General features: G+C 47.2%; 1 protein-coding gene across 2 annotated transcripts in view; it reads right to left on the reverse strand.

Moving 5' to 3' along the window:
- The window catches only part of LOC144762635 (ribonuclease H1-like), a 575,280-nt gene that overhangs the window by 485,997 nt on the left and 65,478 nt on the right, over positions 1–23,805 (reverse strand). For both annotated transcript variants that reach the window (XM_078647869.1, XM_078647870.1), the window contains exon 3: positions 5,816–5,907. In XM_078647869.1, the coding sequence (XP_078503995.1) occupies positions 5,816–5,907 (92 nt within the window). The remainder of the gene's footprint in view (positions 1–5,815; positions 5,908–23,805) is intronic.

Below are 23,805 nucleotides of genomic sequence, written 5' to 3' on the forward strand. Positions count from 1 at the left end.
GCACTTCCTGCTGCAATAAGTGCAAGTGCTCTGCCGACATAGGACGGTGTCTTGGGGGAATGTTTGGAGGAGTGGATGTTAACTCCAAACAATAACCGTACTGGATTAGTTTTCTCACCCACCTGTCCGTGGTGATGGACGACCAGACTGGCAGGAACTGCTGGAGTCTTCCCCCGACAGGTGTTGGATGGTCGGGGGGCAGTGACAGGGAGTCACTGTTTGTTTGCGGCAGAGGAACGGGAGTTGGTGTTCCCTCTGCCTCTGCCTTTGGCACTGTTACCTCGGTAACCCCCTCTACCTTGCTTGGGATACGAGGACTGCGCACCACCTTTTGTGAATTGTGACTGTTGTCCCATGTGTCCTCTGGTAACACCACGCGCTCCTGAGCGACGAAAAGTGTTGCCCCTGAACTGTTGTGATTGAAGTGCCCCCATGGACTTAGCAGTTTCGTTGTCCTTTTTAATTTTTTCAAGTGTGGTGTCTACATCTGGACCAAACAGTCTGTCAGGATTGACGGGCTGGTTGAGGATTGTAGTTTGGATGTCAGGCTTAAATCCAGATATACGAAGTCAGGCTTGGCGCCGTAGCATGACGCTAGTGTTAATTCCTCTAGCCTCTGTGTCCGCTACATCAAGTGCGCATTTTATGGCAGCGTTTGATATAAGCTTTCCCTCTTGTATGAGCATTTCGCCAGCTTCTTTATACTCATCAGGCAGATGTTGAAGGAGCTGTTCTAGGGTGTCGTAATGCGCCCTATCGTAACGCGCTAACAATGCCTGTGTGTTTGCGATACGCCATACATTAGCAGCCTGCGCAGCCACCCTCTTGCCAGATGCCTCAAGCACTTTCGACTCCTTGTCTGGGGGAGGAGCTTCACCAGTTGTTTGGGAGTTTGCCCTCTTGCGGGCATTCGCGACCACCAACGAATCCAGAGGCAACTGTCCTCGAATATAGGCAGGGTCCCCAGGTGCTGGTCTGTATTTTTTCTCTATTCGTGGGTTTACCACTCTCGCCCTTGTAGGTTCTTTAAAGATCTCTGGCGCATGTTTAAGGACACCTTTCAACATAGGAAGTGTTTTGACTGTTCTTTCTGAGACAGAGAAAGTGTCAAACAGGAAATCCTCTTCCACTGGGTCAGCATGCATATCTACATCGTGATTTGCAGCTGCCCTCAATTAAAGCATTGAAAGCTGCTGAATCCTCAGTTGGTGAAGTACGTGCCCCAAAACCTTGTGGGTCCTGCACCACCTGATGACTTCCCAGGTCCCCAGCGTCGTCATAGGAGTCCTGATGCACATCAGGGTCATTGCCAGTAGGGAAGTTGTATTGTTCATCTTGGTCTTCATCCTCACCCCCTGATTGGGTGGGGGAAGGGGTTGGACTCCTCCTTGGGGGAGGTTTCAGAGGTTCAACAAGGGCAGGTAAGTCCTGTTCTTGCCTTTTCTTTTTCAGTGGAATTACAAAAGTCTCCAGTGGCTGGGAACTGATCTTTCTCTTATAAAGCGTCATCTTCCCTGTGTGGGCATCGATGTAATGCTCACAGTCGTCCTCAGATGCTGTGTGTCGAGGCAAAACAGCAGTGGACGTGGAATCCGAAGTCCCCGAGGTCTTCGGCACCGTTTGGGGTGCAAACGCCTTTGGTGGCACCTTTGGTGGTAGTGTATAGATAAGTTTCGTCGACTTCTTGGCAGGTGGCTCCATCGGTTTCGATGGCGCAGACTTTGTCGACAGCAGGGCTTTCTCCCGAATCCTCTTGAGCGACTCGGTGACCTGTTTTGTAAATGAAGCCGAGGGTTTGACGACCGATGCTTCATGTTTGTCCGCTTTGGAGGCTTTCGGCGTGGCAGAAGAAGGCACCGACGAATCCTCGACTCCAACGGTTCGCTGCCCTGCAGCTGTCTATGACGCCGATGGAGTCACTGCAGATCCGGTGTCTTGCTGCCGAGGAGTAGCGGCTCTGGCCTTTGGATCTGGGCTCTTAGTGGCCTTTGCTTCGACCGACTTTTTGGAGGTTGACGCCCCAGACGTCGAGACGTGATGGACCACCTTTTTTGTGGACGTGTCCTTGGCCACCGCGTGTGGCGCCGGTGACTCGACGGCCTTCTTCGCCGGCTTCGTAAGTTTGGACGGGACGTCGGCAGTCTTAGATGTCGACGAAGCCGTTTGTTTCGGTTTCGTTTTCGACGTGTCTTCGGCCATCTTAGATGTGGTCGAGGCCGTAGGTTTCGGTTTAGGCGTGACGTCGGCCATCTTAGATGTTGTCGACTGTACTGGTTGCGGTTTCAGTTTCGATACGCACAACAACGGCTCCTCCGGTGTATCCGTGGCCGGGCCCGAAGGCGGGGCTGGGGATATCGGTGCAGGGTCGTGGGTAAGGCCGAGTGGCGATCCCATGACCTGAGCCGAGTAACTTTCGGGGCATAGCTCTTCCTATGAGCTATCTTCCGCGGCCCCATAGACTTCTTCGTCGTCCCCTACCTCATCGACGTATTCAAGGTCTTGGCTCTGTCCTTCGATGTATTCTTCAGGATCGGCCTCGACCTCCGTTGATGGTGGTGAAATCTGAAGATGACGGCTTTGGCCGTCTTCTGCGGGGTCGTCGAATATGTCGGGTGCCGGTGCAAGGCCTCGAGGCGCGCCGCGCGCCGATGCTGGAGTGTCTTCTTCGACCTGAATTTGGCGCAGGCCATGCAGTTGCCCTCGTCGTGATCCGGCGAGAGACATTTGTTACAAACTGGATGTACGTCGATGTGTGGGTACTTGGACCCACACACGGGGCAGCGCTTGAACGGACTCCGTTCCATGATGATTTCGTCGGTGTCTCGCTGCGAGTACAGGGCCTCGATGTCCGAAGAGTAGCAACTCCCCAGAAGTCCGACACGAAGAGTCGGACGATGCTCGGGACCGTTCGCAACAATACCGACGCGAGTATCGAAGGCCTTTTGGCCTTAAAGAAGTAATTTTTCGATTCCGACAAGGAGGCGTCGAAATCACATCCGAACCCAATGGCGGAAAAAAACAATCTGGGGATGGAGCCGATGCCCATGCGCACTGTAGTCCAGGGGAGGAGCCACCTATCTCGTGATACTTCGAAGACTCTTCCAGGACAACAATGTGCAATCATCCGGACCCAACACTAGGCGGCGATCTATGCACTAGATATGAATTTAGCAGCCCACATGCCTCGAACATATTGGATAGGTCTTTTTAAATGTAACATTGTGTGTTGCGTGTTTTTGTTATCACGGAGTGGTATACGGCCATGTAACAAGATAATAATTTGAAGTGAGCATTTGTGTATTTTGCTGTAATATAGTAATAATAAGACATTAGATGCTAGTTTTTACAGTTGCAATTTTGCATAATGCAGTGTGTGGCTTATATACATTGGTGTTGAAACGCAAAAGTAATTGTGTTCAGTGTTTAGCTTTAAGGCTACGAATGAAAATAAATTGAAGTACATTTGTATTGTAATAATGTTTTATATGGTATGTTAATATTGAAAGTGCAATATTTTATTTTAAAACGTAATGTTAGTGGTAAAATGCTAAAGTAGCTGTGTATATAGTATTTTACTTTAAGGTATATATCAAAATAATGGTAATGTGCTGTTAGATTTGTTTTGTATTGCTTTAGTTAGTTGGCCGTTTTAAAGTATTTTAAGTACATAATAAATGTGTATTTATAAAATAGTTGTGCTGCAGAGCGCAGCGCTCCACTCTACAGCGCAGCGCTCCACTCTGCAGCGCTCCACTCTACAGCGCAGCGCTCCACTCTACAGCGCAGCGCTCCACTCTACAGCGCTCCACTCTACAGCGCAGCGCTCCACTCTACAGCGCAGCGCTCCACTCTACAGCGCAGCGCTCCACTCTACAGCGCAGCGCTCCACTCTACAGCGCAGCGCTCCACTCTACAGCGCAGCGCAGTAATCAAAAAGCCAGCTGCCCCATAACCAGTAAAGCAAAAACGAAACTTTTAAACTGCAACAAAGTAACAATGTAGAACTCCTCATGGAAAACTGAAACTGACATGCTGTTCACGTGACCTAATCCAAGTTGAAGATCTGCGCGTTCACATCTCTTGTCTCTTGTCTGCTGTCTGCTCCCCTTGAGTCCTTAAAAGATGAAATGATTGCAATAAGTCGCGCAGCGACGGATCGCTTTCGCGATCCGGTTCGCAGGTGCGAGACCTAAAAAGGGGGATAAGGGTAAAGGAGCATTGAAGGTAAAACATTTGAAAATATACACGCAAGGGGTATACAAATCAAATAAAAAAAAATTGACACATGGGAAATACATATGAAGCATACGTAGGAGAGTTGCATCCAGTCACTGACATGAAGGTAAGTGTACAGAGTCGTATCTTAACACTATTAACACAGCTATATGTTAATTCGCTTTATCGTACCAATGATAGTTTTGAGTGGGGTTGGGTGGGTGTACAGGAGGGTCGCAATTCCATCGTATAGTCATGGTGGTTTGTGTAAGTCGAAGTAGAAATCTAGTGAGCACTGTTTTTAACCTTAACACTAAGAATCAGCCAATTACTTTTTTTCGCTCTTAGTAGTTAGTTTAGCATCCCAAACTCACACTTTGAAATTCTTCTCTCTGCACAAAGCCTGTTACTCAACCAGTTTAATGCATCACATCTTGAGGATTTTAGTATATCCTTTGTAGAGTAGGAATCTTAAAACATCCCTAAGCTCCTCTCTCACAGTGAGCCCTTGGCAGGGCTAGGAGTCTCTAAGAGGGGAACCCTAGATGATGAAGCATGCCACCTCGGTGGATGATGGGATTTCGTCCTAATTAAAGGACTCGCCCACTAGCAACAAGATCTCTGCTGTAGTCCCTTTTGGTTCTTTTCTAGCACTTTAGACCCGAGGACTTTGTGTGTTATGCCTCCTACATGTCCCAGGCATGATTCTGGCAAAGTTTCACAGGTACAGGGAACTCAACAGAATTTATCAAAGGCGCAGCGCAGCCACTAACCACCACTACGCTTGTATAACCTTGAAAGAGGGGTGTGCTATTTGTGCCCTCCTGACATAAGAACCCAATCCCAATGCAGGCCTCAGTGGGGGAGAACTGAGAATTCCCAGTGGGGAAGCTCACTGGGAGAACAATACATAGCTAATCAAAACGTTCAAAATCTGGGGGCCACAGTTTCAAAAGGCAAGCAGACAATTTGGTCACAACAATGGAGTCCACACACTAGTAATTCAGAATTTGAACAAAATAGTCTTAGCAGTTTGCAAAATCGCACATTTGCATACTTGGGTTCTATTTATTCGAAACTGAAGAGATAGCAAGATTTAATAGTGCAAATGTGACTATAGCAGTTTCTCCACCTGATTGAGGGGGGACTCATTCAGGCAGAGATGTAACTGACGACAATGAGGGGGTGAGCACGTCTTCCTATAGAAGATAAACCACAGACACAAAAGTAAGTACAAGTCAGAGGTTTTAAGAATACTACAACTTTTGTGAGTCATTGGAAATTGCATTTTAGGAAATGACAGGAATTTGTATAGTAGGGTTTATCTGGTTATGCAGGTAACACATCACTTAAAATAGGCAATTATCCCCGCTTGGTTATGTACAGTATACAAGATAGCAACTACATAGGCACATAAAAGGGTAGGATGAAAATAGATACCATAAATGTTTATGTAAATTCAATGTTAGCTTAGAAAGGCCATGTACTAGTCAACTGACAACATTTATTGATGTTTAAGTACTAAACATTATTAAGTCTCCCTTCAAATAATAAAAAATGTTACTAAAAATATCTGCTCAAGCACAGCAGAGCCACTTACCCTGATTCACAAAATCCCATGCACCTTCTGAAGAGTCAAACTTCTTATACTTTGCATTAGAATACTGGTTCACTTGCTCTGAACATTCATCCCTGAAATGCAAGAGGAGCGATTACTATTTATATATCCAATGGCTTACAGACATTAAAACCATCGCAAAATATTCTTTCCACTTACATTTTACAGAAATAGAATTGCTGCTCTAAATTGGCGTTCAGAAAAGGAATATGTTAATTACCTGTGTCTAGTGGTCCACTGCTAAGAAGACTTCTGCTATCTAGTTGTGGGCCTAGAAAGGATCAAGTTCATATTCTTTGCAGCTCCTAAATGACCCATTCAGTAGGCTCCATAAAGTCCACAATACATTAGAAGACACGCCTCACAGATTCTTGCCCACCTTTTCCTCAGTTATGTTAAGTTTATTTGTATAGCGCATGGCTACCCCAGCGACGGGGCGTCCCAGCGCTTACGGACATAACAGGAGATGCAACAGCGCGGCCGGTGAGAGTAAGCTAAATAGAGGAGAACAACCAGGTTTTGATCTGTTTTCTGAAGAGCATGTGATTAGTGGTGGCCCGAGCCTTTAGGGGGATCGAATTCCATAGCTTCGGGGCCAGGTACCTGAAGGAGCGGCGACCAGCTCTACTTCTCCGGATCTTGATAGTGCCAGCAAGGGATAGATCCGCTGAGCGGAGGGTACGCGTGGGGACACAGAGGGTACAGAGTCCCTGCAGAATACGTGGACCGAAACCATACAGAATTCTATGGGTTATGCATAAAGTTTTAAATTGGATGCGTTGTTTAATTGGCAGCCAATGCAGGCGTCTAAGAATCGGGGAGGTGTGGCAAGTTTTTGCTAGGGCAAACAAAGTACGGGCAGCCGCATTCTGCGCTCTTTGTAGCCTATTGATCACTGTCGGGTTAGAGCCCAGCATGAGAGCATTACAGTAGTCTAGATGGGATAAGACTACAGCCTAGACTATAACCTGGCAAGTGGGAGGCTCAAAGAAGCCAAGAATGGGTTTGAGGGCACGTAAGCGACCATAGCAGGTGCCCGCCACTTTTTTGGCATGTGACTCTAAAGAGTAAGTTGTCCAACATCACACCTAGATTTTTTACTACCTCCTTAGGAATAGGTGGAGGTCCTAGCGTGGAGGGCCACCAATGATTATTCCATCTCTGAATTTCATTGCCTATGACAAGTCCCTTTGTTTTGGAGGAGTTTAACTGAAGACAGTTCTGGGACAGCCAATTAGAGATGGCCAATATGTCTTCCTGGAACTTAATTTGGTCCAACTCAATGTTTTTGGAGAGAGTGAAAACAAGTTGAGTATAGTCAGCATACGATACTAGCCTAATCCCACGATCTCGTGCCAACATGGCCAGGGGACGGACGTACACATTGAACAATGTGGGGCTAAGCGCAGAACCCTGCGGGACCCCACACTCCACCGAGTGCCTGCTGGATGAGTACGGCGGGGCATGCACCTGAAAGAAACGGTCAGATAGAAAAGACACGAACCAATCCAGGGCTATCTCTCGGACTCCGATCTCCCACAGTCGCTCTAGCAAGATCCTGTGGGAGACCGTGTCAAAGGCCACACTCCAATCCAGCAGAATCACAAACGAGGTCTCGCCCTGGTCCTGCACCTCCTTTAGATGTTCCGTAACCGCCAGTAAGGCAGATTCCGGGCTATGTTTGGCACGGAAGCCATTTTGAGACTCGTCCAGAATTGCATTGGATTCCAAATGAGTGGTCAGAATGGAATTCACATGGGCTTCAGCTATCTTGACGAGATATGGGAGTAGGGAAATAGGTCGGTAGCTATCGGGCCTAGCAGGGTCTAGCGTAGGCTTTTTGAGGAGAGGGACTACCTTAGCATGTTTCCAGGATTTAGGGACGGCTGCTAACTGAATAGAGTAGTTAATCAGCGTTAGCCCCTCCCGCAGGATGGACTCCTGGAAAACTCTAAACAAGTCAGGTTTCACGGGGTCTTCCGGGGAGCCAGACTTGACCCTGGAGGCCAGAGATTCCATCTCTGTCAGCTCGATAGGTGGCAGAAATTGAAGCGGGCATGAGAAGGCAGTAGGACCTATAATGGGACCAGGGGTCATAGTATGTCAGTGCTCAGTCCATCATCTCCTTGCGTCTGCTTAGTTCACCCTAAGTTGGCAGAGTATGCCCAGATGTGAGTCCCTTGCTCACTGTGCCACTGGATTAAAGCTAGCCTGGCTGATGAAGGGTGTTACCCAGAAACCGGTCCCAGGATGCTTTTTTCCAGTTCAGGGAAGACCTGGCTTAGAGGTTCGCGCTGGACTGTTCCCATGAGGCACAGGGTCAAGACTGATTTGCATATAGGTGGGTCTGATCTGAGGTGGCGAAGTGAGCTAAAGAAGGAGGATTGACTCAACCCAGATCTGCGACGGGGGCGAGTGTCTGAAAAGTTTCAGCGCTCCGTCCATCATCTCCTTATGGGCTCCTTTTCCCAGGCTTCATTTCATGTGTGCATACCCATGAAAAAGGGAAGGTCAGATGTTACAGATTATTTAACGTTTCAGACACCAAACTAAAACAGAGTACACTACATATTGCAAAATACAAATTGAATAAAAAATAAATTAAAGTAACAATTCTACAGATGCTTTGTTCTTCATTACTTTAAGTACTAACTATTCCACCGGCTAACACAGAGTTACCCGATGACAATTATTAAGTGCTATCTTTGGACTTGGAACAGGTAGAGCTATCTTGTTCAGACTCCAATTCAAAATTAATTGTAATTTAATGGTAAAGTCGGATTTTAAGTCACAATTCTGAAAATGCAGTTTAGAAAGTTGGCATTGTCCTAACCATGTGCACCTCTCGGACAGGGTCCTGTATCACATGGCTGAATAGCCCTGCTGATACGCTATGTGTAGTCCTCCCCAACAGTGAGACAAAAGGAGAATAGGTATTATTAGAATGTCATTCTGACAGGATGACTGGGATGCAGTGGTTTCATTTCCCACTTACACTTCAAAGGGTTTGTCTCCAGCACAAAGGAAACTTACACTAGGCTTTGGTCACCACAGACTTCTTGACAGACAGGGGAAGGGAAGAACTTTCTAGAACCAGATGTGGGGGTAGCGTAAGGAATCACCCCACTTCACAAGGGTGGCACCAGGTATTAATATGAGACCCTTAGAACACCTCTTTGTAACAATCCTGGACCTGTAGACATTCCAGAAGGACTGCCCTGCTCTCTGAGAAGGAAGGCTGGTCCTGCTCCCTTCATCCCAAGCTAACCAGAGTGACTCAAAGGGTCAGTTGACTGACCTGTTTGGTCAAAAAATGAAATTGAATTTAAGGATAGGGGAAAGCTTAGCGGCTAGCTGAATAAAAAGTAGCGTCTTCAGCTTTTTCCTAAAACTAAAATGGCTAGGTATAATTCTGATGGCTAAGATGCTATCATTCAAAAACACTGTATACATAAACAAAAGGCTTGTTGCCTAGTATTTCTTCTCCTTTCTGGCACTTCCTTTCCAGTCTGAGGGGGTTCTGGTTGCAAGCATATCAAAGCCTCCAGAGAGGAGCCCGTCAGCCAGATAGGAAGGTGTTCAGTCTTATCAGCTTTGTAGAGGATAGAGCCGGCACTGAAGGAATGCAAGTAGAGATCAGAGTGGGGGTGGTGTGGTAATATTCCTTAAGGCCCTGGAGACTTTTTTGCAGTGCTTAAATTCCGTTTTAGGGCAGACCAGTTTGGAGACAGAAAAAGCAGAGCAGAGAGATCTCACCATAGAGATGCAGAAGTAAGAACCTGAACAGCAGTTTTATTTCTAGAGGGTTTTCTCAAGAGCGAATCCAGGTTTAGGTAACACATATGTATAGCAACCAAATAAGATGGTCAACGACTACAGAGCATCTGTGCTCGGCCAGCAAGAAATCGGTTTATCTGCAAATATCCAATATTGATCCCTCTTCCCTTACCAGTGATGTGAAGCTGTGCAAGAGCAAGGAGGTAAAGAAGACTCCTGCCTTTCCCCAGCGAGGTCTGAAACCCATGCAGTCACTTAATCCTCAGTCCGCAAAAACTGAGCCCAGTGACAAACAGAATTTGTCCAAGCGAGAGAGGAAGCAAGACAATGGGCTGTGCCTGCAGACTGACAGGAGACCAAGGAGGAGGCAGTGCTTGATTTGAGCCTGTGGTTTCCGGTGCTCAAGAACGGCTACAGCGAAAGTCCACCACTGTATTTAATTTTGAGATGTACAACAACGGTATTTATTAAGACAATATACATTGAAAATGAATAATACTAGCCCTCTCACGCCATTATAGCTTTGCATGACCTAAAATAGTCTGAATTGTCACACTTGTAGAAGCGAGATGGTAAGGTGTTATGTTGGTAACGTCATTGACAGTGCTAGCAAGGGCAATGGGTGGTGCAAGCTGCAGGTAGGAACCTTCCGAGAAGGGCTCTAGTACTTAATTTTTTACAAATTAAGCAAGGAGCAGCAGTGGGGAAAATCTTAGCCCCCGCTGTGAACAGAAACTGAGAGCAGGGAGGAACATGCCAGCACTCTTATGATGGAGAGGCAGCAACAGACCTGTGAAGAAAAGTAAGCTGGAATCCAGAAAGGTAATTCCCCCTGGTTCCAAGCCATCCCTGGAAGGCCTGCCATCAGTGATGAAGGAATGGGGAAAGCAGACGGCTACTGTGGGAACTAAGCACGGACATTGCCAGAGGAAGGAGAATGCACTCATCGCAAGGCAACAAGGAGTACTAGCCAAGCCCTCTATAACCACAGCAACACAAATCTCCATCAGTAAAGCTGGCAGACCATGGATACCACATATCCAGGAGATTGGGAGCCATCTGCTGGGATGGCCTCTGGTGCCAAGTTTATTCAAACCCCAAATAACTCTGAATTTCAAGTACTGAAAGAGAGACTGGTGGAGTTATGGATGGACAATTTCACGATAGAATGTACGAAGGCAGACTACGGAAATATTATTTGTTAAAATTTACTACTAGATATATGTAATGGATTGAACAAAACAATGTAATGAAAAGTATTTTTGTTATTGTAGAGCCAACAGAGTGGGACAAGAGATAGGAATGCCATACACCCACAATAGAACAATGTGATAAATATGAATGTGTGTAAAAAGTAAAAGATGAGACTAACTGATAGAAACCGGTCAGCATATTTTAGGTAGACCAGCGACTGTTCGAGAGGTGGGCCTGACTAGCCCGGGTTAAGCACCTGCGTGCCACGAGCGGTACTGGACCTGAGAATATTTTTTGGCAGCCTACGCAGCACCCCTACATATATGCCTATTCCCTGCTGACGAGAGGTAACAACCTCGAAACACGTGTCCAGGGATGGCCAACGCGACCGTGATTTTTGCTCAAGACTCTGGCAGAGGCGCACCCGCTGATGCATACTTCATGGACCACAATGCTTTGGGGCAACACGCTGGTAGGACAAGCAGTGTGCGACCAATTGGACTTACTGGTGCAAAAAGACTTGAGAATATAAAACAAAAACAAAAAACATACAGAAAGGTGAATCTGCTGAAGGAAGATTTCATAACGTGGACTGACATGGTGAAACGCACAGCACACCGATTGTAACCACAGAGGTTTAATTCCAAAAAACAATGGTTGATAAACTGCAACCCGCAACTTCTGCAAGCTTACCTGGAAGATGCAGATGGGAGGTTGGGACCAATAACTGGTTGGTTTCCTGGAAAAGCAGATGGACCGAGTGTTGCCATGTCCATATAAGATAAGAATGGATAATCATTGCCCTTAAGCCAAAAGGTTACTCAATTCTTTTCAAGAGAAATCGCATACAAAGAGCATTGTCAATTGCCAAAACCAGGTACCCTTCAACTGCAATTATAGCAAGGCTTTTTACACAATCGAAATAGGTAGGCAGCCAGCAAACCTATTCCACTGGAAACAATTTTTTTTTTCCGGATTTCACCTTGCCAGTAACAAAAGCAAAGATGGGGGCGCTAGAGGGCGCACTGCGCAATGGCTGTCTCCTGAGACCGTTCCGCCGACCAGGTCCGTAATGTGTACAAAAACAGTCATCTAGCAGACTAAAAATGACCAAATACTGACTGATATGGGCATCGGAAGGATTCGGCATTAAAATGTGCGACATTTGAAGTAGGAACATAGGCGGCCCTATACTGCACGCTGAGGGCAGAGCGCTGGTCGGATCACGTCGCAAACAAAATGGCGGGGCACTGATATGGACTTTTGCTGTGTGAAGACGAGGCACGGGAATGCAAGTTGGTGTGTTGCGAGACGCGAGACACGTGTGAGTCACATCGCTGGACGGCTAGAACAGGTAGCGCTGCACCATATGGGCGCCCAGATAGAATCAGAGGCACCGTGTACTACTGGGCACAAACTAATAATGCGGCAAATGGCATTGGTGCAAATTCAGGACGGCGAGTGTAAAAATTCAGGATAAAGGGTCAAAATTCAGGACAAAACTTTAGGACAATAGGTACGTTTTAAAGACACATAAGAGGTCGCGCAATAGTATATAAGTAAGCCCAGCCATTTCCAAACATATTCAACCATTTGCAAACCTATCCATCATGTATCCTTCCATCTATCATTTCACTCATCCTCCATTATCCATCCATCCACCCACCCTTTCACCCTATCCATCTGTACACTTATCCATCCACTCTTCATCCCATCCATCCATTCAGCCATTTACCCTTTCACCAATCCAGCCATCCTTTCACCTTTCACTTACTAATCCTTCCACCCATCCACTCTTAGTCATCCATCCATCCTCCATTTCTCTCCATCGACCCTTTCACTTAGCCATCCTTCCTTCTTTCCATCCATCCATCCACCCACCCACCCATCCATCTACTCATCCACTCATGAATCCATCCATTGACCCCATCACTCATCCATCTATCAATTCACTCCTTCACACATCTATTCATCCTTTTGTCCATCTACCCTCCCTTTCACTCACTCATCCATCCTTACATCCACCCTCTCACTCATACGTCCATTCATTCACCGTTGCACTTATCAATCCATCAATCATTTCACTCATCCACCTACCCACCCACCAACCAACCACCCACCCACCCTTTCATCCACCCACCCTTTCACTCACCCACCATCCACCCACCCATTATCCATCCTTTCACCCACCCAATCATCCATCCATCCGTCCTTCCCCTCATCATCCATCCGTCCTTCCCCTCATCATCCATCCGTCCTTCCCCTCATCATCCATCCATCCTTCCCCTCATCATCCATCCATCCTTCCCCTCATCATCCATCCATCCTTCCCCTCATCATCCATCCATCCTTCCCCTCATCATCCATCCCCTCATCATCCATCCCCTCATCATCCATCCATCCCCTCATCATCCATCCCCTCATCATCCATCCATCCATCCCCTCATCATTCATCCATCCATCCCCTCATCATCCATCCATCCTTCCCATCCATCCATCCATCCATCCATCCATCCATCCATCCATCCATCCATCCCTCCTCCATCGATCCCTCATCCATCCATCCATCCACCCTTCCCCTCATCCATCCATCCTTCCTTCCCCTCATCCATCCATCCTTCCTCCCCTCATCCATCCATCCTCCCCTCATCCATCCATCCTTCCCCTCCATCCATCCATCCATCCATCCTTCCCATCCATCCATCCATCCATCCTTCCCCCCCATCCATCCTTCCCCTATCCATCCATCCTTCCCCTATCCATCCATCCATCCTTCCCCTATCCATCCTTCCCCTATCCATCCTTCCTTCCCCCCATCCATCCATCCATCCATCCATCCTTCCCCCCCATCCATCCATCCATCCTTCCCCCCCATCCATCCATCCATCCTTCCCCCATCCATCCTTCCTTCACCCCATCCATCCATCCTTCCTTCCCCCCCATCCATCCATCCATCCTTCCTCCCCCCATCCATCCATCCATCCTTCCCCCCATCCATCCATCCATCCATCCATCCCCCCATCCATCCTTCCTTCACCCCATCCATCCTTCCTTCCCCCATCCATCCATCCTTCCTTCCCCCCCATCCATCCTCCTTCCCCCCCATCCATCCATCCTTCCTTCCCCTCATCCATCCATCCTTCCCCTCATCCATCCATCCTTCCCCTCATCCATCCATCCATCCATCCTTCCCCTCATCCCCTCATCCATCCTTCCCCCTCATCCATCCATCCATCCTTCCCCTCATCCATCCATCCTTCCTTCCCTCATCCATCCATCCTTCCTTCCCCTCATCCATCCATCCATCCATCCTTCCTTCCCCTCATTCATCCTTCCTTCCGCTCATCCATCCATCCATCCTTCCTTCCTTCCCCCTCATTCATCCTTCCTTCCTTCCCCTCATTCATCCATCCTTCCTTCCCCTCATCCATCCATCCTTCCTTCCCCTCATCCATCCATCCTTTCTTCCCCTCATCCATCCACCCTTTCCTCCCCTCATCCATCCACCCTTTCCTCCCCCTCATCCATCCACCCTTCCCCTCATCCATCCACCCTTCCCCTCATCCATCATCCACCCTTCCCCTCATCCATCATCCACCCTTCCCCTCATCCATCATCCACCCTTCCCCTCATCCATCATCCACCCTTCCCCTCATCCATCATCCACCCTTCCCCTCATCCATCATCCACCCTTCCCCTCATCCATCATCCACCCTTCCCCTCATCCATCATCCACCCTTCCCCTCATCCATCATCCACCCTTCCCCTCATCCATCATCCACCCTTCCCCTCATCCATCATCCATCCTTCCCCTCCATTTATCCTCCCCATCCATTTATCCTCCCCATCCATTTATCCTCCCCATCCATTTATCCTCCCCATCCATTTATCCTCCCCATCCATTTATCCTCCCCATCCATTTATCCTCCCCATCCATTTATCCTCCCCATCCATTTATCCTCCCCATCCATTTATCCTCCCCATCCATTTATCCTCCCCATCCATTTATCCTCCCCATCCATTTATCCTCCCCATCCATTTATCCTTCCCATCCATTTATCCTTCCCATCCATTTATCCTTCCCATCCATTTATCCTTCCCATCCATCTTCCCCCTCCTCCATCTTCCCCCTCCTCCATCTTCCCCCTCATCCATCTTTCCCCTCATCCATCTTTCCCCTCATCCATCATACAGCTACCCTTCCACCCATACATCCAGCTATTTACATTTTCTCTCCATCCTTCCCCTCACTCAATCCATCCATCCTCTCATTCATCCAATCTCTCATTCATCCATTCAACCTTTCACTAATTCATCCAGCCATTCACCCATCCCTTCACTTACTCGCCCACCTTTCCATATTAATTTTGAGCTGAGCCCTTTTGAGTAGAGGCCCATCAAGAACTTCACCCTCGCTGCAGAGGCCGTTCCAGGACTGGGACAGAAGCCACCCAGGGCGGAGACAGGATCCACCACGGGGGGGGGGGGCTGGAGCCACAACATGGGGGGACAGGAGCCATCACAGGCGGGGGGTGGACTGGAGCCACCACATGGGGGACAGGAGCCATCACTAAGGGGGAGGGCAGGAGCCATCACAGGAGAGGGAACAGGATCCACCAGGGTGGGCACAGGGGTGGGCATGCAGTATTCTAGTATCATCTTTGGCTCCTCGCCCCCTCCTGCACAAGACAACGAGAAGACAGGCTCTGTCCAAAATGCCATCCCCCCACTTCCCCCACTGTGATGTATAGTGCTTACAGGAGATACTCTAAGAGAACTGATTGTCCTCCATACTTTGTTAATCAGTGTGGGTGCGATTGTGCCATTTCTTTATTTTATTACATTATAGACTGCATGTTCAAAAAACCGAGGTTTGCTTACAATTTAGTGACCGTAATTAAGCTCCGTGAAGAGAAGCACGTGCTGCCTCGGTGTAATCAGGGGTGTAATCTGGTCGAGTCTAGGATGTTTTGGGCCCTGGGTAGAAATGGAATGTGTGAGCCCCCCTGTAAATAGCAGAGACATGATGCATTCAGGGCTGTTTGCATGTGAATAGATGTCGCTGCTCCTGAACCTGCATCCCCTCCCTGTCAGTCACCTTCGAGCACCTCTTAACAGCTCATCAAGGGCTGGAGGTGTCAGGGCTGCCATCCCGCTGTGCCTCTCCAATGCTGATGGGTGTTTGAGCTTTGCTACTGCATGGGAGTCAAGAAGGGAGGCGGGGGCAAGCTGTGGGGACAAGCTGTGCCGGCTGTGGGGCGACCAGGGCCCGGCTAAAATGACGGACAAAAGGCGTCCGTTAAAGAATCCTTCACGGACCACGGACAGACTGTAAAGAACAGATATTTTAGGAAGCCGAGGTTGTATGTTGAAAGTTGCTATTTATTTAAAGTTAAGTAATTAAACCCCACCAGGAGCAGTATGATCTCTGCTCAGCCCGTACTCAATTCCTACTGTAACTGACATTCATCTAACATTCTAACATTCTACATTCTATACTCGCATGTACAGGCTGAGCAGTACTCTACAACTTCTCCCTTCTTAACAATGAAAAGAAGGCTTCACAAAATCATAACGATAAGTTACAATACAAAGTATTATGCTAAATATATAAATATAATTAAGAACATTTAAATAATAATTGTATTGCAAAAACATGTGAAGAGGTGGAGTGAAGTTGATAAAACTATATTCTGAAAATACAAAGAAGGGTGTAGAAGCGTGAAAGCAAAGTATGAGCTGAGAAAGAGAAACACTGGAGTAACACAATGAAACGAAAAGGCAACACAGACCCCTCTTCCTCCTTTTACGGAGACAATAGTTGAGCTAAGTGAGTAAGATGCAGAAGCTAAGTAAAGAAGTGGAGGAGACAAGGATCAGAAAAAACAAAAACCACCAGGGCACACTGATTGGCCAGATCAGAGTGAAGGTAGGTTGAATATTGAAAAAGAAAGACAAGTGCAGAATAGAGATGACAAATACCACATAAAAGTAGTAATATATGCACGCAAAATGTGGACATACCACATAAAAGAAGCAAGAAATGCATGCACGCAAAATGTACATACCACATAAAGGAAGTAAGGGATGCATGCACGCAAAAAGTGGACAACACATTAAAGAAGATAGATATGCGTGCAAGATGTGGAGGTGCCACATGAAACTTTGTCATTCTCCCGTAAAGTAAGATGGAGAGAAAGGCGTGGGAGGTACCCACACAGCACATATAAATTACATCGTTTTATAACTAGGTGTGACTATATAATCATTTGATGATTAAACATTTTAGAGACAACCAATTTTAAGTTAAACCTTCCTCCTTCAAATGTCTTTTAAAATTTTAAATAAACTCCTAGATTTTAAAACACACGGTAACTATAAAATTCTAAACATTCTCCCTCAAAGCACGTTGTAGAGAAAGGTGTGGGAGGTACCCACACGGCACATGAAATTTAAAACAATTGATATGCCTTTATATATATATATCATGAAACGCTTATATAAAAATGACTGTCAATACATCACATTCTTACTTTAGATATGTCTGTATGTATACCATGAAGCGTTTATTCTAAAATGACTATTGTTGCATATTTAACTTTTGAAACTTACTCTAAAATCATTGTAAAAGTAAAATCATTAAGTACTTATTATTAATGTAATATAATAATCAAAATATGCAGCTTAAGTAAAGGTGATAGAATCTGTATAATAGAAAATATATGCTGATCATGTATCCTGTATAATATCCTGTACGGAGACGACACATTATCGGACAATCGGAAACGGAACACCTCGCTTGTACTCACCATTTGGCCCAGAGGTTTCGACGTGCAGCGGCTCCGAAGTTGTGCCCTCCGCAAGACCGGGACCTCCGTGGAACCTAGACCGGGACCTAGCCTGTGGGGTCCGACGACTGTCGGCCCTGGTCGAGAGAGTGAACCAATGATGAGAGCCGTTGTGCGAAAATCCCGGCGATCCTGATCCGGGCCTGCCCTGGTGACCGCGCAGCTGATGTGGGTGAGATGCACCGGGGACTGATTCTGTGACGGGGTCCTCCCCCCGCCGCTGCTTTGACCGGCGGCCCTGGACCTCTGCGCCCGGACTCTGCTTGTTGGGGGCGCCGGTGCTGGTGTAGGCGGAGACCCGCATTGGGCGGACATCCTTTCGGCACCAAGGCTGCCATTGCTGGGAACCCCCCGGAGCTCTGTGAAGTCCTACATTTTTTAACTGTTTTTTGGGGGTTGCGGAGGGCGGCGACTGTGCTGACTTCGCGAAATGGCGGCCGACCCTCTGAAACATGAATCGCCTTGTGGCGGCGGGCTTGGGTTGCCTAATTGCGCGGGGGTCCGGTCTGGTGAGCGTGAGCTTACGGTCAGAGATAACCTGGAAGCTCTGAGATCCCTGCGCGCATCCCTGGCCCCCGAAGTCCCTGTGAGTCCGCCACGATCTGCCGCCATTTTGAGCAGCCGTTTCTTCTTGCCGCCCTCTTGTTTCAGTGACTCCATTGCCTCGCCCCCCTCGATAGCTGCAAGTGTTGCTGCCGCTGATCGAAACTCATTTTGTGTGCCGGTGACTTTGGAGCTCCCTGTTTTTCGAGGTTCTGACCCCGGGGACTTGGACATTGTGCTGCGGCCCTGTTTGGCTCGGATGCCTAGAAATATTGGTGGACTGCCGCCTGCACCTGCTCCGATGGCTTCGCCTTGGTTTACTACAGAGACCCCCTCGCCCTCCCAAGCGGCGAAACTGAACTCCTGTTCTTCATCACCCGCGTTGCGATTGCTGATGCATTTAAACTCTTTGCTCGGACTTTTGCTCACTTGCGGACTGATTTACCCCCCATGTCTACATGGTAGTCGACATTTTTTTCGATTGTGTGCTGGTCTTGTATTGAATATCTCATTTTACATTGTCATGTGGTGGGTGGGATTTGTGGTTCGGAAGGGATGGGGGTGATATGCACGACTCCTGGTTGATTATTGGTATACGACTTAGTGGCGCAGTTGTTTGTACCCATAGAGCGGTGGGTGGTCCTCTCCTCTAAGTTTTATGGCGCTTGAGGGGGTGTCGTCCTGGTCTGTTTTTGCTGCGATTGTCTGGTTGGGCGGAGGGCAGCGGCCGACCATATTGATTTCTGCTCTTACGCTCCTCCCTCCTGTTTTCTTTATTTCTGTTTGTTTCTTTTTGTCTCGTTCTTCTCTTTCTTTCTTGCTATATTTCGGGTTCTGGTTTAGGGCGACAGGCACGCTGTCTGAAGGGTAGGCCATAGCCTTCTACATGGGTGCAGGGTGGGATGGGTGGGTTCTATTTGTTGTTTGTTTTATGGTTCTATGGCCCTTTTGTATCTCTTTATAGTAATGCCGCGTCTGTCCCTGCCTCCCGTGGTGTGTTCGGGGTTGGGTGTGTGGCGTCATTAACCCTCCTTTTATGGTTCGGTTGCATTTCTTCTCGATTGCTGTACCCCCACTGGTGCTGATACTCCTGTTTTCTCCTGTACTCCCACCACGGGACGCCTGTGTCGGCGTGTCTTTCGTTTTTGTATTTCATTTCCTTTTCTCATTGTTCCGTCTTGTCCTCCTCCCCTCCCCCTCTTTCCCCCCTCTTCCCCCTCTTTTCCTCGCCCCCGTCCCCCTCCCTCCATTTTCCTAGAGGTTATTATGACGGGTTGGTTGTGATGTAATGTTTCTCCGATCCCTCTGTTCTGGCTTAGCTGTGGTTTGGGTGGTGGGCATGTAACGATGATAATGTTCAAGTGTCGATTATGTCTAAATTATCCTGATCTTCCTGTGTGAATTGTGTTGCCTCTCCTGTATTGCGGCCCCATACCCCCTTATTGTCGCTGAGGCTGGTTCTGGGACTTCGGACGTTTCTATATTGAAAGTGAGCCTGTCATACGCCTTATCCCCATAATTATAAATTTAACCTTTTTTGCTCCTGTGTCTTGGCCCTCTGGTTCCTAGGTATCTTCTCCCTTTTTACGATTGTATTGCCTCTGCTTCTTGCTGTTTGACTCTGTAATGTTTGCCTTGGAACTTCTGATTGCTTTACATATTGATGCCGGCCGATTTGGTTGTAGGCCTAGACTTGTATATCCTTTTGACGCTAATAAAGGTTTTAACCCCTTCGACGCTGATGACGAGCTGGGCTCGTCATGAGGTAGCCTCCTCGCACGCTCATGACGAGCCCAGCTCGTCACGTAAAGTGCGATTTTAAAAAACCCAGCGTACGGGCGGAATTCCGCACGCATGCGGTTAAAAAAAAAAAAAAGTTCCAAGGAGACAGATTAAGATGAGCCTTAAGTGAGGATTCATCCAAATTCGAAACGCAAAGGAAATAAGTAAAACAGAACTTGCGAAAAACCCAATAAATTTATGCGAGGTTCTAGAGTAAAATGAAAATATAGGCACAGCGAAGAACAGCAAGGTCCTTGGGTTAAAATCAAAATGTAGGTACAATAAAGAATAGTGGAAAATGTTCTTATCCTTGTAAAGAGAAAACATTGAACTGTGATAGGCAAATATAAGGTAAAGCGCGCCCATCGTTGTTAGAGAACTGTAATGAAATAAACAGCTGAAATATAAAGCGTGTCTATCGCTTTGATGAAATTGTCGAAGTCCATTTTCAAACCAAAACAAAGCGTACTAATCGCTCTCATGAAAATGCTGAAATGTATTTTAAAAGATAAAACAAAGCGTGCCTATCGCTTTGATGATAATACTGACATGCAATAGGCAAATTAACAACAAAGCGTGCCTATCGCTGTGGAAATTATGTTGGAATTGGTAGCTGAAATGCAGGAGACCGCCCATGAGACGATAAGTTGATGAAATTGATGAAGAGTGTCAATTAAAATGGCAGCACGTCGACGTGTGAAGTGCCGGGTGGCTCTCAGTGCCAGCGTGCCTCAAGGAACTCCGGCGGTGGCAGAAGGCTGACTCACGTCACAGAAGAAAATGGTGACACAGGAAGTAGGTAAGGGTGCATGCGCTTGCTGTAAAGCTCGAGCGAAATTTAAATGTGGTAAAGCAGTTAAACAGTCAAGTGGCAGGCCATTAGGAAAGCTTATAAAATGATTTAAATAAAAAGAAGTGTCACTGCAATGTCATGGCTACGTTGGTGCGAAAACACACAAAACAGTCTGAAAACAGCCAGAGTTAAATGGGCTCACCTGCGGTGCAGTTTAAATCAAAAACTGTGCTCTACCTCCAAGTCCGATGTAAGCGCGGCGGACTCCAGGCTGTCTCTAAAGAACAAAATGTTCGCAGGCTGCCAGCACTTTGAAAATGAAAGGTTGTTTATTTTGGTGAGCAGGAAAAGCAGCTGTTATACGATGCAGCTGACGGATCTGCAGTGCAGAGTGACGAACAATGACAGGTCACATAGTTTTGGTATTTATTTAAAGTTAAGTAATTAAATAGAGAACCCCACCAGGAGCAGTATGATCTCTGCTCAGCCCGTACTCCAATTCCTACTGTAACTGACATTCATCTAACATTCTACATTCTATACTCACATGTACAGGCTGAGCAGTACTCTACACAGACGGTCGAAATTACGGACTGTCCGTGAAATTTACGGACGGTTGGTCACCCTAGATGAGAATGACCGGCGCAAAATGGCGGCTTGCAATAGCAGAGGTTTCAGTTCATGATGAAGGACGGTTTATTATGCCTCGGATATTAAGCGTTGAAGCATTCTGCATGCTGCCCCAAACTTTGGAATTGTTTAACTCAGCTGTGAGGATGCAAAGCTGTCGACAGCATTAGACCAGTACACCAAGCTGTGACTCTAATCGACGCTGTGAGCAGCCCAAATGCGGGGCGCAAACAGGGGTGTGAAGTGGTGCGACAACACAACGCAAACAATTGTCACTTTGTGTTATGGTGGGCGTGCATTGCCTGCCACCCCTGCAGCAGTGTGTCAGAAGGAATCACCTCCTGTTGCACATCATGACTACTTTACTCTGAATGTAAATGATGTGCAGCACACGATATGCACCATGCTCTCTGGGTGGCATATAAATAAATATTCATGTATGCGTCTTCACATGGTGATTCAGTGATTCAGAGATCCCCTTCACTCACGGTGTGGACCTGCGAAAGTGCCCTCCTTTGAGAGACCCACCTGGTGCTAGAGACTGCTCATGTGCCTTACTGCTGCGATACTGCCAGCTCCCCCCGCTGACAACTGCAAGTTTTGATTACCCATTTCCGTTGAGCAGCAATTGTGGTACTTAAGGCAGCCAGTTCATACTTAGGAACTTTTTAAAATACCACGAAGCGGCTCATCCACTTTGAAGGGTTACTCGCTGCTCTTTAGCTGGGCTGGTGGTGCAACTCTGCGTCACAATGGGAAAGCCAGAAAAATAACAATCCAAGCTGCAGTTTGAGGTGAGAAAGAACGCCAGAGGTGCGACGGCACATTCGGACACAGAACAGGACAATGAAACGATGGCTACCAATGGAATGGAGCACGTGCTAAAGGCCATACAGCAGAGCTTGCAAACATCAATGTGAAGCTAGACACCATCACACGAGTTGACAACATGGAGGCCATGGAGGCCAAGCATGGTGAACGCCTGGTTGAGGCTGAAACCAGGGTCGCAGCAGTGGAAGATGGCCGACTACATTGTTTCCCTACACGCGGCCAGTGCTGTCACTTTCTACTGTCCAGAGTATGCTACATTGAGCTGCATCGAATGTTATGACTCCGGTATAGCGCCTATCACTAAAAGTTGCAAGTGTTAATGTCTACTACACGTGATAAGGGATGCTTTGCATCAGACTTGAGGGTGTTGCGCTAACAGATTAATATAATGCACGGACTGTTCTTCGTACAAGCTGTGTTAGGTACAGCTAATTGCGTAGACGTGAATTTATCCTACAAGACACCATAATTTGTATATTATATGTGTATAGTGCAGGGGGTTGAATATGGTTGTCTGGCCTCAACTTACAATTGCTAGTGGCTAATTGCTAATTCTTTTATGAGGGGGATATATGTGCTAGTGTACTAGTCTGTATTATGTATGCAAAATATGACATTTTACTGCTCCTGTTGTCAGTCAGTGAAGCTGAACCATGATGTCTGCATAAATGTCTACCTGGACACATCCACTATGTTGGATGCGAATGTGTGTACCGGGCGGACCACCCCCCCCAGCAGGTGCACCCCGTCCAAAAGATTGGTTCTATCGTTGGATTATGTAGGGATATGTCTTTGGCATAATTGGGATGCTGAGGCGGGAGGGGGGGGCATTTGGTTTTATGTTATAGACTATTGCACTTGAGAAGCATCGCTGAAATCCAATGTAATATTGCTATATGTACTGCTTACGTTTTTTCAGGAAATTACACAAGCCATGAAGATCGAAACGAACACACTGTTCTATGATAGTTGATGCATACTATTGTCGATCACTGACAAGTTACAACCTAAGCATATCAACTTCTTAACCTGGAACCTGGGGGTTAAACAATCCAAAAAAGATCCGACACATTTTTGCGTATTTCGAAAGGCTAAGGGTAGACGTTGCACTCCTACAGGAAATGCACATTGCCCCGCATGCAACACATACTATTGGGCGTAGATGGGCAGAATCAGTGCATTGCTCCGCCTACTCGTCAAACTCCGGGGGGGGTGCTTATTTTGATCAGGAAAGGGCTGCAATTCAGTATAAACAACGTCATCACGGATGCAGAGGGGCGTTATGTACTGATAACAAGTGTCCTCAGGGGGCAGAAACTTGCATTGCTAAATACATACGGCCCAAATATAGATGACCCCGATTTCTATCACAAACTATGGCGCAAACTATTTACAGGACAACCCACTAATTTGGGGCGTGGGTTTTAATATAGCACTAAAAGACTTCCGGACAGATCAGTTTCATCAATCGAACCACAAACAGGCCCTAGGTAAATTAAAGGATATTATGCAGACATACAACTTACTGATGAGAACCAGATATCCAGAGCGCATGGAGGCCACACACGCTTCAA

This window comes from Lissotriton helveticus, chromosome 6, assembly GCF_964261635.1.
Source record: "Lissotriton helveticus chromosome 6, aLisHel1.1, whole genome shotgun sequence".
NCBI classification, from domain to species: domain Eukaryota; kingdom Metazoa; phylum Chordata; class Amphibia; order Caudata; family Salamandridae; genus Lissotriton; species Lissotriton helveticus.